The following is a 15,863-nucleotide window of genomic DNA, read 5'->3' on the forward strand; positions in this document are numbered from 1 at the left end:
TAATATTTGAAAAAAAAGGGTTCACTGGTTAAAAAAGAATTGAAATCAAGTCCTGAGGAACAGGTGATCAATAAACTGATTATAGTTAACTGTAAATACTAGAAATAAGCATATAAACCAGATACACTAGTTTATAGCTACTATTTGAAATAATACCCCCAAATAGCTTTTAATTTAATTATACTTAGAATATTAGGTTCAAAGCATAAGCCCAAAGCCAGAATTAAATGGAAAACAACACTCAATACCTTAAAAGGTCTTTTAAAGCCTCTTGTATTTTGATGGTTTCCCTCAACTCCAAATGGTTTCTGAGTAATAATATCCTTTCTCCGCATAGTATAATTCTGCATGAAAAAGTATTAGTATGGGTTAATATACTTAAAGACTGATTTTAAAAACTAGTTTTACCATTTAAAAGACACATATTACTTTGGATGGTGTAGAGGAAAATGGGGCAGAAGGGGTGGGGGATAGTAGACTGAGACAGACATTATTACCCTATGTACATGTATGATTACATGGTGTGAATCTACATAGTGTACAACCATAGAAATGAAAAGTTGTACCCCATTTGTGTACAATGAATCAAAATGCAGTCTATAAAAATAAAAGTTAAAAAAGACACATTTAAATTTATAGGATTAAGAACTCAAGGCAGCAGGGAATGGTGGCTCACTCCTGCAAACCCAGCAATTTGGAGGCTGAGGTAGGAGTCCAAATTCAAAGCCAGACTGGGCAACTGAGAGAGACATTGTCTCAAAACATAAAAACAGCTAGGGATGTTGCTCAGTGGTAGAGCACCCCTGAGTTCAAACACCAGTATCACAAAGCAAAACAAAACAAAGCAAAACAAACACCCAAAGCTGGGATCATGGAGCTTAGGTGTGGAGCTGTGGAAACACATGTTTCTCCTTCTTTGATATGACCCATGTTAGTTTGTGAGAGGCCAATTTCATCTATGCCTGTGATAAGTGTCAAAAAAAAAAAACCCAAACAAATAAAAAAAAACTAGTACTCCTATTTAATGTAATGGGTAACTTTTTAAAAAATAGGCTATGAATCTAGCATTTATTTACACAGGCCTCCAGGAGAGCAAGATAAACTTATTACTATCAGAAATTGCTAAACGAACGCAAATCCCCAATACTGCAGGAGGCAGGTTTTGCTGACTCAGATAACCGATTTGAGGTGATGTTCCTGCCATGGCTTGGAAAGTACCAGAAATAAGAGAAACAACTACATTAGTAAATCTGTAACCACAAAGAACCTGAATCCTCTGTCAGGGATTTTAAAAAGGTAGAGTCCATTCTGAAGACAGTTTCTTATTTCTAAAATCAACAATCTTATAACCTTCTATATACTCCATTTTCTGTGGAGTCTGGTCAGAGGGAGGATTGCAGGCAGATGCTGACATGACTCCTGATGATCCCCACCAATGATCCTTCCCTTTGAGTGTGGGTAGGACCTAGTAACTTGGTTCTTGCAATTATAATATGGTACAGTAATGGGATGTTACTTCTGAAATTAGGTTACAGACACAGATTCTGGCTTCCATCTTTCCAGTCATTTCTTATGGAAGGTAGTCAGCTGCCATTCTGTAAGCTGCCCTATAAAAAGGCAAATCTTTAAAACAGAAAGGAGATTAGTGGTTGGCTGGGGTGGGAACAGGGGATAATTAAACAGGCATGAGGGTTCTTATTGGATAATGAAAATATTCTAAAACTAGATTGTGTTGATAGTGACACATCACCATAAATTTACTAAAAGTCACTAATTTTACAACTAAAATGGGTGAATTTTACAGTAAGTACATTATATTTTAATGAAATTATTCCCAAAAAATTCTTAAGAAAGTTAGTACTGTAACAAATCCAATAAAATGCTACTAAATCAGAGATTAATATTTCTTTTGTTATAATAACTATAAACCTCAACAGAATCTTCTACATACTTAATCCACCATTATAGGTATTTTGAAAATATATATTTGAGGAAAATGTACAAAAAATGAAAATTCCGGAACTCCAATCTTACTATGTAAGGTTTCTGAATAAATTTTCTAAAATATGATTTTACAAAATGTGTAGGTTTTGGGGATCCATCAGCATGAATATTCTTCACCTTTGAAAAACTGGAACGTTGATCATTCCTAATGAAATGAAAGAGAGAGAATAATAATCTTTTATTAGTTTACTTTTATTCAACAAATAAACAAAAAATTTTAAAAAGCCCCTTTAGAGGCAATTAAATTAACACAACAGTAAACTCAATGGTATTTCACTACTAAAATTACAAATGTTAGTTTTTAGGGCTAACATCCTCATTTAAAAAAACCCCATTATTTAGTTAAGTTGGAAGTTATCAATGGGGGAAAAACAATACTCCTTGTAGTAGGGTTCCCAACCTGAGGTCCAAGGACAGGCTTCCTCAAGGCTGTAACTAATGTGAAATGTGTGTTTTCTGAGTAAAGACTGTCACTTCTCTAGAATTTGGTGGCACTGCCCCCACACTGCCCTTGTTGACTCCCCTTTCCAAAAGCACTAATGACTCATGACTTGGCCCATTTGTCAGAGGTGAGGTATGGGACTGACCCAGGGTCACCTCACTCTAATACTACTAGGCCATGGGATTAAAAGGAAGCCTCCCCTCTCTTGATATTGAAAGTTCCTGAGACCATCAAGTGCTTTTTCCAGGGAGCCCTATCAGGGAGGGAGGTCCTCCTTTAGGCTTTTCCTCTGATCCTGGAAGCCTCAATTCCATAGCCCTTGGGGAATCCTCTTCCTTGTCACATCCCACATCTCTCAATGCTGCTCCCAAGACCCTTCCTATGTCTTCTGCAGGCCTTGCTCCATGGTAAACTAGCTTTTCACTACCTCAGCCCTACTTCAGTCCCTCCATGCATTCCCCACTGCATCAGAATAAAATCCATACTCCTCATCAGGACCTCCAAGGTCCTCCATGCTCTGGCCCTTGATGCATTGCCATCTGCCTTACTGCACCCTCCCCAACACACACAATGAGTTTCTGGGACATTTAACTTCATGTGGTTTCCAGCACACACCACAATCTCTCCTGCCTCCACACCTCTGCACCTGCAGTTCCTTCTGTGATTATTTCCTTCCACTTAGATGAACTTTGAAATTTAGCTCCATTTGTACCTCTTCCAAGGAAGGCTTTCCTAATCCCCTCTCTGGTAAACTCGGTACCACATAAAGCTACATGTGCATAATGTATTTTGGGGTGATAACACCTAGCTCTCCATGTTTGTTAACTACTGGTGCACCTGTGAGTTTAATGGAACAAGCTGCGATTCCTTCAGAGAAGGCACTTCAGTGGATGGTTCATTTTGTGGCCCCAGCTCTGACCCCCAAACCTGACATGAAGTAGACACTTGGGTCTTTTAAAATGTTTAAAAAAAAAACCCACGTCCTGTTAAAATGTTTGTGACAAGAGAGTAAGTCAAAACAATAGGGTGCCAAGTTATATACTGAGGTTAATTTCAGTTACTTAAAATATACACATATGCTGAGAAAAAATTGATAGGAAATGTGCTAAATATTAACAGCGGTCATCTCTAACTGGTAGAATTAAGACTGCCTTATATTTCTATACTTAATTATATTTTTTCCAAATGATTACCGTTAGCATATATGAATATTTCTATAAACAAAGAAATGGACTTTTAAAAACCCTCTTTGCAAGGCACATATTGGATAAAGGAGTACAGGTTGAACATCCCTAATCTGAAAATCCAAAATCAGAAATGCTCCAAAATCTGAAACTTTCTGAGCACCAACATAACACCACAAATGGAAAATCCCACACCTGACCTCATGTGACCAGTTACAATCAAAACATAGGCATACTAAAGACATTGTGTAAATTAACTTCAGGCTATATGCGTAAGGCATATAGGAAACATAAATGCATTTAATGTTTAGACTGGGTCCCATATCCAAGATATTACATATATGAAAATATTCCAAAATTTAAAAAATCCTAAATCTAAACCACTTATGGTCTAACGTTTCAGATAAGGGATACTCAACCTGTAGTACCTAGAATATATAAAGAACTCTTATACCTCAACAATAAAAAGACAATAACCAGATTTTTAAATGGGCAAAGGATTTGAATAGAAATTTCTTCAGGGAAGACATACAAATGGCCAATTAATATATGAAAAGATGCTCAACATCATAGTCATTGCAGAAATGCAAATCAAAACCACAATGAAATACCACTTTACACCCACTAGGATGGTTATAATAAAAAAGATGACAACACCAATGTTCATAACAGCACTACTTAAAATAGCCAAAAGGTGGAAATGACACAAATGTCCATAAACAGAAGAACAGATAAATAAAATGTGGTATATTCATACAGTAGAATATTATTCAGCAAAGGAATTTTTTGAAAAAGGAAGGAAATTTTGACACGATATAACATGGATGAATTGTGAAAACATGATATTAAGAAGTCAGACACAAAAGGACAATTTGTATGATTCTACTTATATGAGGTATCTAGAATAGGCAAATTTATAGAGATAATAAGAAAGGAGGTTACCAAGGACTGGAAGGGAGCGAGGAATGGGGAGTTATCATTTAATTGGTACAGAGTTTCTGTTTCTGAAGATGAAAATGTTCTGGAAATGCATAGTAGTGATGGTTCCACAACACTGCAGTTATACTTAATGCCAATGAATTGTACACTCAAAACAATTAAAACGGTAAATTTATGATATATTTTGCCACAATAAAAAATCAAAAAAACATTTGTTGATATTTGATTTTTGAGTAGGCAAAAACACCCTGATTAAAGATTCTATTTCCCATCCTCCCTACAACTAGGCATGGCCTTGGGACTAAAATTTGGCCAACAGTGCTAAAGTGTTATGTTTAAATTTCAGGGAAAAACTAGAATGCAGACATGATAGCTAGAGCACAACCAACCATCTTGAAACATGAGGCACATGCTATGTGCGAAGGGTAGAGGAGGAGAAACGTCTAAGGAGCCTGGTTCCTTGATGGGTTCCATCTACTACGTCACCTTATCTTGCAGACTTCCTACCTCCAATATTTTTTTGTTTTAACTTGAGAAGAATTTTTTTCTCCAGTTTTTACAGTTCACTCTCTACCTAGCAACCACAGTGATCCTTTTAAAGTTTAATTGCCATTATATCTCTTCTCTGGTTAGAACCTCGAATGTTTTCTAATTTCACTAACAGTAATACAGAATCTCCATGTCTCTCAGCCCTTCAAAGTTCTTCATGCTTTGACCTCATCTACTCTCTTTTTCCTTTTCCTCATTTTGCAACTCACCAGCTTCCTTTCTAGTTCTTAAACAAGAGCAACCATGCTCCAGACTCAAGGTCTTTGAATTTACTGTTCCCTCTCTTGAAATACTACTCCTGCCAGGTAAACTTGTGGCCAACTCCCTCAATTCACATCCCTGCTAAATTTTTAAAATCATATCATACATCACTCTTTTCTATTTTCCTCTTCTGCCTTATTTTTCATCTATCACTTCACTAACATGCATTTATTTATTTATTTTCTTTCTTCCACCATTAAATTGAAAATGCCACAAAGGCAAAGGCTTTGTGTATACTTTTATCACTGCATCCCCAGTGCTTAAAACGATAACTGTAGAACAGAGAAATATCTGTTGAACATATGAATAAAAGATCTGCATGAAGTTCACTCTAGTTCAGTACAGATTATTACAACAGCAAGAATAAAAACTGATGTTTTCCTATAAACTGACTAGCTAAAAAGTAAGTCTTGGCATTCGATGTTCTTTTGAAGTATACTGACATTATTTTGAAGCACACATAGCCCATATTTACATAACACAACTTAATTACATTGTGGAGAACTTAGTAACACTTGTTAGAGGAAGGAGAAATAGTGTGTCAGAAGACATGGAGGGCCTGGGGCTGTAGCTCAGTGGCAGAGTGCTTGCCTCACACATTTGAGGCACTGGGTTCAATCCCCAGCTCCACATAAAAATAAAAAAATAAAGATATCATGTTCATCTACAACTAAAAAAAAATTAAAAAAAAAGACATGGAGACATCAGGGTAAGAGACTGACCAGAAGGGAGAGCAATGGAGAACAGCAGTGTCTTGGAAACTAGATGAAATCCCTGAGATTCAGGTTTGTTAATGAAGCATCCTAAGGTATCAGTGAATAGGAATCCAGGTAGATATACATTCTAATTTAAGTATTTTTGGCCCTGTCTGGTGCTTTGGAAAGTCTTCATTCATTCAACAAATATGAACTGAGCTCAAGGCAATGGGGATACAATGGTGAGCCAAGAGACATGTAGCCCATACACAATGTTTTTTGTGGTACAGGGGATTGAACCTAGGGACACTCTACCTCTGAGCTACAGCACCAGCCCTTTTAAATTTTCTTTTTATTTTTGAGACAGGGTCTTGCTAAGTTCCTAGGCTGGCCTTGAACTTGCAATCCTCCTGCCTTTGCCTCCTGAGTTTCTGGAATTACAAACGTGTGCCACCATGCCTCGCGACCTGCATACAACTTTTTAAGGAAAAACCACACAGGTGGGAAATCACTACTTCCTATGATTTATGATGCTATTATGTTTCATTATTCTGAATTTCTATGGAAACTATACACTGACTTGATTAAAAAGGTTTATGTAAAAACACAATGAGATCAATTTTGAGAAACTGAATTTCTAAGATAAAAAGATGAAGTGTCTTTTATTTTAATAAGGAAATTGAATTAGGACAAAGTGAGAGATTAAAGGTTCTATATCATCTTTTGAAAGAAAACAATGACAAGTGCTGACAAGGATGTGGAGAAATTGCTGGTGGAATGTAAAATGATGCAGTCACTTTGGAAAACCATCTGGAAGTTCCTCAAAAAGTTAAATATAGAGTCACCACCTAATTGATCAATTCTACTTGTAGGTATATACCAAAGAGAAATGAAAACAAATGTCCACAAAAAACTTACACAAAATGTTCACAGCATCATTATTCATGACAGCCAAAAAATGGAAACAATCCAAATACTCATCAACTGATGAATGGATAAACGACATATGGCATATCCATCCAATGAAATATTATTCAGCCATAAAAAGCATCCTCATGCTACAAAGTTGGATGAACACCAAAAACATTACGCCACATGAAAGAATCAGTCACAAAAGCCATATATAATATGATTACATTTATATGGAATGTTAAGAATAGGCAAATTCATAGAGACAGAAAGTAAAAGAGTGGTTGCCAGGGGTTGGGGGAAGGAGAAATGGGGTACAGTGTTTCCTTCTGAGCTGATAAAATGTTTTGGAATTAAATAGTGGTGATGGTTGTAGAACCCTGTGAATATACTAAAAACTAGTGAATTGTTTACTTCCAAAGGGGGAATTTTATGGTAGGTAATATCTCAATTTTTAAAAACTCTCATGGCTCTATATGCCACATCAACTATCCAATAGGAATTAAATAATCCAGCAAAAGACACCTTATAGGAAGACATCTTTGCATGCTACAATACTGTTTTCAAAGTGTTTAACATTAATAAACTTAACGTTAACCAGCTACTATACTTTATACTCATCCCTTTACTTAATTTTAACTACCACTATAAGGCAAGTATAAATCTTATTCCTATTTTACACTTGATGAAACTGAGACTATGTAACATGCCAAGAGTCAGTCACATAGCTAGGAGTCTAAGAGCAGGAATTTGAACTCAACTCTAATTCCCGTACTCAAGTTCTAATCATCTCAAAGGGTAAAGATATATCCTGAAGCACTACACAGTCTGTACAATATGCTGATCATCTTAAATCGGTTTGAAAAATCCTATTTCTTGGGACACTGGGTTTCTTAAACTTGCTGTGTCAAGAAAAATATGACAGTTTGTGTCATTATAGAGCCTAGTCATGCCATGCATTAACCACATCGTATTAGGAGACTGGTGATTTTTACCCAGCAAGGGAAAAGATTTTTACTATTTTACTTTCAATTTTTTCATATACCACAACACACAGTTTGACTTTCTTTTAATTAGTCCCAAACTTATTGTTAGAATCAAATCCAATTTTAAAAAAGCTCCATGTATTTCAACTAAGACCTAGTTAGGCATAGACTTGACTTAAAAGTCTAGTCAAATATTTCAGTAATTTGATACTACAGACTACAGAAAAAACTATTAGCACTGACCTTTCCTATTCCCACTTTCTGGAAGATCTATTGATGATCTATTGCCATGCATGGCATCAGTTCTTTAAATGTGCCAGTCATTCAATATGCATAGCATAATAAGTTGGTTTTATCATCATTTTATAGGTAAAGGCTATAGAGACTCAGCAAATGTGTGCAAGATCAAACATAAACTGGGAAGAGATGAGATTCAAATTTAGGTCTCTGCATTTTCTACTACACCTGGCATTTCATGGATAAACATCCATGAAGAGTTCTGAAACAGAACTGTACTAACCTCAGGAAATTTTGTACTATTCATACTATCCCAGAATTTAGGGGTAGAATGTATAAGTTTTAACCAGCTTAAGTCAAACAGTCCATAACCTTGCTGGTCTTGGTTTCTGCTAATATTGAAAAATCTCTTATACTCATCTCTAGAATTATGAAGTCCTCAAATATCCACCTACCCCGTAATTTTTGTTGTTTAAATCAAGATGCATAGAATGATTACTGAATAATTTCAAAACATTTTAATAGATTTCATTAACCATATAAAATGGATTTGACAGATCAAATCCCTACACTAAAATTATCATCACACAAAAAAAACTGGAAAAATGCTTAAACCAAAAGCTCCCTGATAACAGTATGTTTTTCATCTACTGATTACCTCTCTGAAGCACTAGCTATGTGAAAAATGTGCTCATCTTCATTCTGTAATCGTTCTTTTCTCCTTCTTTCAATGTCATGTCGTAGGTCATTTGGATCTATTATTTTGACCAGAGTCTGAGGAATTTTGACAGAAGACAAACCATTCACATTACTGTTAGTTGCACAAAGACCATATCTAACAAGAACCTTAATTAAAAGTCCTAAATAAGTTATTTTGTACTCATCCTGCTATGGTAGGGTAAACTAAATCAAATTTTCTGAGACACAATTGACAATACAGTCAGAAAACTTCCTAATATTGAACCAGGAATCCCACGTTGGGGATTTTATCCCAAAGAAAGTACTGTCTACCTAAAAATATTCCAAGTACTATATTTAAAAATAACAAAAAATGGAAGCAACTTAAATGTAAAAAAAATTTTAAAGGGAAAAGAAAGAATGATTAAATAAATTATGGTAAATAACTCAAAAGAATAATGTACAATCGTTTAGATTAATTATATGTGGAAGTCAACATGGAAAAACACTCATTGAAAAAAGTTAATTGAAACTTTAAAAGCCTCAATCATAAAAGGTCATGGGGAATTCAGAGATTTTTACATAAAAGGCATGTTATTATGAATTGAGTAAAAAGAAAAAAGCATACAAAACTGCATATACTAGGATAGTGACTATGTTAAAATGCAAGATGTAAGACTGCACGAAAAGATGATAATATTCTGTATTAAATAGTTGACTTACAGATGATTTTTTTAAAAAATCCTTAAATTTCCTACAAGTTGACTGTAATACTTTGATGATTAGAAATTTTCTGAAAATATCCTTCAATAAACTAACCCATCTATAAGATTAATAAAAATTATAATTTTACAAGTGAAAAACTTTATATACATTCTATTAGAAATATATTAAAAATCTCTTCTCTACAAAAACTCTTTACTTTCAATGAATAAATTAGCAGTTCTTTTACAACTTGACATACTTTTTTTTAGAGCTTTATAGTTATACATAGTAGTTAGGTTCATCCCGACAAAAATCACACATGCATGGAATTTGTTTTCAGTTCAACTTGACACACTTTTAAAACAGAAGCCACTTTTCTTCCTTCTTGGCTAGTCAAGATAGTCTTTCTAACTAGTAAAGAAATGGGAGGTGGATGGGGGGGAGGTATTGGGTAGGAACCACGCAGGTGACAATAAAGAAATGTAGCATTATTTCCATTATTTTGCAAGTTCATGTTCCACAGAATCTTTACTACATTCTTCAGTAAACAGAAGGGGAATCGTTTCTTTGCATTCATTCCATGAACAATTTAAAAATATTTTCCACATGACTGGAACATACTTTCCACAAGCTTCACAGTATGGAGTTATGGAATGAATATTAAATGCTGTAATTTTGCATCAATTTTACAAAGCTGTTATCCTTAAGAGATTGTCCCTCTTAAGGAATATTTTTGTCTTTTGTCAGTATTCTTTGTCAACCTGGCCAATGATCATAATCACTTGGAGAACTTTTGAAATTTCCTGGGTCTCAACCCCCAATCACCAATCCCTTTTCCCATTAGTATACCAAAAAAGATAATCTCACATTAAAAATTGTATTCACTTACCTGATCTGGTTCATATACCATATTTTGTTTACTGTGAAGGTCGGCCAAAGACATATCTATTCTCCTATAATAATAAAGGCATATTACAATTAAATAATTAGGTTATACACTGATACCTTGATTCTACTACTACAGAATGGAATTTGAAATAAAGCAGGTATGTCTTGAAAAAGGCAAAAGAAACCTGCTACCAGGTAATTTTTCACCTCTATGGCAGTCTCCTAGGAATCTATATCCTGTGAAGCACATTTCAGGGAAGTTTTAGTGGTTCTCAGATAACTAGTGTCTGTGTAATTTCAAACTTCATTCTAACACTGATTCAACTCAGTTCACAAGACAGGGTGCACCACCTGCTCAGACAAGTGCCAGCAGAAGACATGTTCTCATCTGGCTGCCCTCAGAACAGCCACTTGTGATCACATGATTTCAATGGCTTGACAACTGCCTTACATTCTTCCAGTGATAACTTCAGTAGGCAACTACTATAGACATAGCAGAATCAAAGATAGGGAGGTAAATATTTTCAAAGTCCTATACATTTAAACAATGCTAGTCAATGGTTTCAATGCAATCTATTCCAATGATATGTACTGGCACAGTACCTGCTTGGGTAGGTTCTATTTTTATGTCAGAAACACATTCCTAGAGTCTATAGCAAGCCCAGTTGTGCAAGCTTAGGAAACAGCAGTTCTGAGGTTTATTCTCATGAGTTAAATGGGAATACAGTAATCAATCATTACCTGTGAATTTCTGGATCTGAATTCAATTTAATTTCTTTTGCATCTGCATCATGTGTATTTCGCATTTTTGAGAAACGCTCATGTAGAGTAATGTCAGGTGATGGAAAATAATTTGCTGAAAAAGGAAACAAATAGTTTTATCTCAATGTAAAACTGATTCCACTTAAAAAGATTATATATAGGTACAGGAAGAAGGGACCATTTAGAAAACATCCTATGTTTTCTCTTGAAAATACATGGGACCTAAACTTACTTGGCAGACTAATTTGGAGTGCTCGCATGTTTTTTCCAAGCCCAAGCAAGAATTAAAAATAGCTGATTTATGAATTCAAAGGGGTTTTCTTCCTATCTGACCTGTCTGCTTACTTATCCAGAGGAAAAGACAGTGGAGCTCTCAAAATGAGGACCTTTCTACTCCAAGGTAACACCTTACTCTATCTGGGAAGTAAACATGGTTGGGAGCTCTACGGTTTAATAAGAGTAAAAATTAACTCCACAAACAACCCTGAAACATCAGAAAAATTCTGACAATGCTAAATGCTAGCTTACGTACCACAGAAGGTCTTCCAATGCAACTTTGTTTTAATTAACATTAATTGAAGTTCTTGAAGACATTCTGAAATCAGTTATGTTGCACAGACTTTTAATAGGTTAGAGAGAAAAAAGAATACATATACTCCAACAGAATACTACTTAAGCAGTCCTTTTCCCTAACTTACTGTTCCTGTTCTGGGACAATCTACTGGACTTTTATGTAATACCAGCTCCCTTTCTGCAAATAATTACACTTGCTTTGGGTGAGAGGAGCTAGAGTTGAGAGGGTGAACTGTTTCAGACAAACTGCATGCTTTATTATTTATTTATTTTGAAGTACTGGGGATCAAACCCAGGGCCTCACCCATGCTAGGCAAGTATACTACCACTAAGCTACACTCCCAGTTTAAAACTGCATGCTTTAAAGAAAATATATGCCTTAGCTTGAGGGATGCAGAGAAAATTATTCAATTTGAAATGTTTTAATGAAGGTGAAAAAGATTAATGCAATTACTAAGAAGTATAAAATAAAAATAAAGGCCTCCAGCATATAACATCCACAATTGCCTTATTTATGTGGCATTACTGGTAGAAGCAGCTCTACATCACTGAATTTTCCAATTAATGGAAAATTGCCAGAAACAAAACAAAACAATTTAATGCAAATCTTTAAAGTATTTATTATGCAACTCTCTGATGTCATAAAGTATGCCAAAGCAAACTGGAATCTTTCATTTATCACATAGCAAATCCTTATGGCACAAAGTCCCAGTACTGCTCTCAGGGGCCTTTAAGAATATCACAAAATGATCAAGACTTCCAGATTTCTTGTGTTTCTTTTTTGTTTGTGTTTTTTGCTGCTTCTTCCTCCCTGTTAGGCTACTGGTTATTGCTTCTCACTGCTTTCAGTATGGTGGTCTTTTTCAGCAGCTGATCTCTTCCCTTCTGACTTGTAATTTCTAATCTACTACCAGTTGAAGCACAAGGTTATTGGAAATAAATATAAAGAACAACTAGGCTTTAATGGATGCCTGATGATTTCTTCAACAGATTTCCTAACTCATAATCTATCTTGCAATGAAATATTATTATTGAACTATATCACAGGTATTTACCTATTATCTTGTGAAAAGCCAGCACATTATTTTTGTGTTATCCCTAATATATACTTAAAATATACCAACCTTTAACTTGATGGATTATTGTTATGATTTCCTGAGCAAATTCTCCTGTAGGTTTGTTTTCAGTATTCTGAGTTGAGTCAAGATGTTCAAACACTGGATGAAAGTTCTCACTTTTCCTGCCAACAGCAACCAAATCATGTGACATCTGTCTCTCTGTGGAATAGCTAGAAGCAGCCCTAGAATAATTTGCAAATGTTTAACTAAATTTGAAACTATTTTGCTAAGAAAAGAACTTACTAAAAATTAAGAGCTATAAAATTAAAAAGATTTATCTCGTCATATAATTTATTTACTAGATTATGTGCTATAAAACATGTACAATAACAAGTAGGAGAAAATAGCCATAGATAAGTTGTTCTGAGTTAGAATCTGTGGTCAGTAAATATTTGCCACTTCAATAATAAAAGCCTCAAAATTCTAAGTGAAAAAAAATTTTACTTCAAAAATACAAAGCATTAAAGATACTATGCAAAAATAATCAATGATTATTTTCTATTTCTAAATGGTCAAAACACTGTAAATCCAGCAAGATTATACCATCTTAAATACTACTACACTTTAAAAGTTGATGCAAACATACAAACCTGACTTTAGAAAAAAAATCTTATACGTCTACAAGTAATGAATGAGAAGCTTAGAATAGTACTTCAAAACTGAATTCAATTCAAAATTGAATTGCTATGCAATTAATTTAATCATGAAATCTCACTAAGCTCTTAGAAAATATTTTAGTTGTTAGCAAAGTTATGATCATTAACATCAATTATAGTGTTTGCCCTAAATGCACCCTTAAAGAAATGCTACCATTTATTATATAACCCCAACTATTTTACCATTTTAATACCTTGTGAATCTTTACAATTTTTGTTAAAAGCTTTCTTGACCTCTAGGTACTACTATAAAGTGATGATTACAAAAAACAGCTAACAATTATTGAGGGCTTATGAAATGCCAAACATGGGGGCTTGGAGTTTATTAACATCATTTCTAATCTTTACAATCGCCCTATGGAGAAGGTTCAAGGACATTGAGACAATGGATGTTGTTTTACTTTATATCCCAGAGGTTGAGTATTCAAATGAACATCAGTCTTCTAAGTTTCACATTGGGAAACTATTGCCTGACTTAAAACTTTTCTTAAATTATTCATCTGGAGGCACTCAATGAATTACAGAAGGAACTCTTTTATTATTTTATATTTATATCTCACATTAGACCCCAAATGATACTCATACACTTACACCCATCTTATCCCCCTGTATATGGCTCAAATTCCTCTTGGCTCTTCCCCAAAATCAAGTTCATTGTCCAAAGATGAGATTTACAACTACTGGGGTAAATAACATCAATTTCAGTGTCTATAATAATATATATGAATATATATTCTACATATAATATAATAAAGAAATATATTCTTTATGAGTATGCTATGGGCTGTGAAGATAAATCCAAAAGGAAGTCCTGAAGTATGTTTTATTTTTTTAAACTTTTAAATTTTTTTTAGTTATCAATGAACCTTTAATTAATTAATTAATATGTGGTGCTGAGAATTGAACCCCGCGCCTCCCACATGCCAGGCAAGTTCTCCACCCCTGAGCCACAACCCCAGCCCCCTGAAATATGTTTTAAATAATAGCAGCACCATTGTAATAAATGAAAACGTAAAACAAAAGGCAAAGAGATGTTTGGGGGTATAGGTACATGTATGCACATATTTCCTTATTTAAATCAGTCATGCATCCAAAATTGTCCCTGAGTTCTGAGGGGCTTATAGATATTCTTTAAAAATTTAACTCCTGGCAGGCGTGGTGGCACATGCCTGTAATCCCAGTGGCTTGGGAGGCTGAAGCAAGAGAATCTCAAGTTCAAAGCCAGTCTCAGCAACTTAGTAAGGCACTGAGGAACTTGGTGAGACCCTGTCTCAAAATAAGATATAAAAAGGGCTGGGGATGTGGCTCAGTGGTTAAGAGCCCTTGGGTTCAATTTCTGGTACCAAAAAAAAAGCTCTAACAAAATGGTTTTGAAGTGCCTATTTATAACTTATCAGAGGAAAGGCTTCCATCTGACTTTCCATGCCCCCTGCTCCTCAGAACAGCACTGCTGGAGACAACTCCCCACAAGGCAGAAACACGGAAAAGTGATCTGCAGCAGGTTGATGTCACTGCTGTGGTTTCTTGATTTGTTAGGAGGACTTTCATTAGAAAGCCCATTTCCCTTCTTTCCTCCTAATTTGCTGCAAGCTTCCCACTGTGTATCCGATAACTAGCTAAGAGACATTTACTGGTAAAAGCAAGAACATCCTGTAACAGCTTCCACTAATAAACAATTACAAATTCTTTCTGTTTAAAGAGGTTTAACGTTATAAAGACCTGTTCCATACCAAATAAATAAATAAAACTTTTAAAAACAATTTATAAGCTGGGCATGGTGGCACACATCTGTGATCCCAAATACTTAAAAGGATAAAGAAGGAGGATCACAAGTTCAAGGCCAGCCTGGGGACTATTAGTAAGACCCTGTCTCAAAATTAAAAGGGCTGGGGATGTAGCTCAGTGGTATATTGTCACTGGGTTCAATCCCCAGTGCCACACACAAAAAAATTATAGGTAAAAAATAACTTGTTTGACTAAAACTATTAAAATGGTCTATCTACAAGGAGAAATCAGTTCATAATTTTTTTTGCAGCCTCAGTTTCTGCCAAGAGGAAATCAGCTGATACAGGTTTCCAGTTTTTCACTGGGTAATTATCAAAACTTACTTATAATTTATTACAAAGTAATTACTGGCAACAATTTCTCCTGTCCCCATTCCACATCCAACTCAGTCCATAAGAGCGCTGTGGTATACTTTGAAGTTATTTTTAATTCCTGAGATTTTATTGTTTAAACTTGTTATAAGTTAACATTTATACTAGAGTTCCCTTGCTA

At 34.9% G+C, this 15,863-nt stretch overlaps 1 protein-coding gene across 9 annotated transcripts in view; it reads right to left on the reverse strand.

Annotated features, from left to right (window-relative positions):
- Window positions 1-15,863, reverse strand: part of Bclaf3 (BCLAF1 and THRAP3 family member 3) — a 62,898-nt gene that overhangs the window by 17,842 nt on the left and 29,193 nt on the right. For 6 of the 9 annotated variants that reach the window (XM_047535796.1, XM_047535791.1, XM_047535789.1 and 3 more), the window contains exons 5-10: window positions 12,937-13,112; window positions 11,219-11,333; window positions 10,479-10,542; window positions 8,865-8,980; window positions 2,035-2,149; window positions 249-344 (exon numbers count right to left, since the gene is read on the reverse strand). In XM_047535796.1, the coding sequence (XP_047391752.1) occupies window positions 249-344; window positions 2,035-2,149; window positions 8,865-8,980; window positions 10,479-10,542; window positions 11,219-11,333; window positions 12,937-13,112 (682 nt within the window). The remainder of the gene's footprint in view (window positions 1-248; window positions 345-2,034; window positions 2,150-8,864; window positions 8,981-10,478; window positions 10,543-11,218; window positions 11,334-12,936; window positions 13,113-15,863) is intronic. The other 3 variants (XM_047535798.1, XM_047535794.1, XM_047535792.1) reach the window with 2 other exon arrangements.

This window comes from Sciurus carolinensis, chromosome X (assembly GCF_902686445.1).
Source record: "Sciurus carolinensis chromosome X, mSciCar1.2, whole genome shotgun sequence".
NCBI lineage: Eukaryota > Metazoa > Chordata > Mammalia > Rodentia > Sciuridae > Sciurus > Sciurus carolinensis.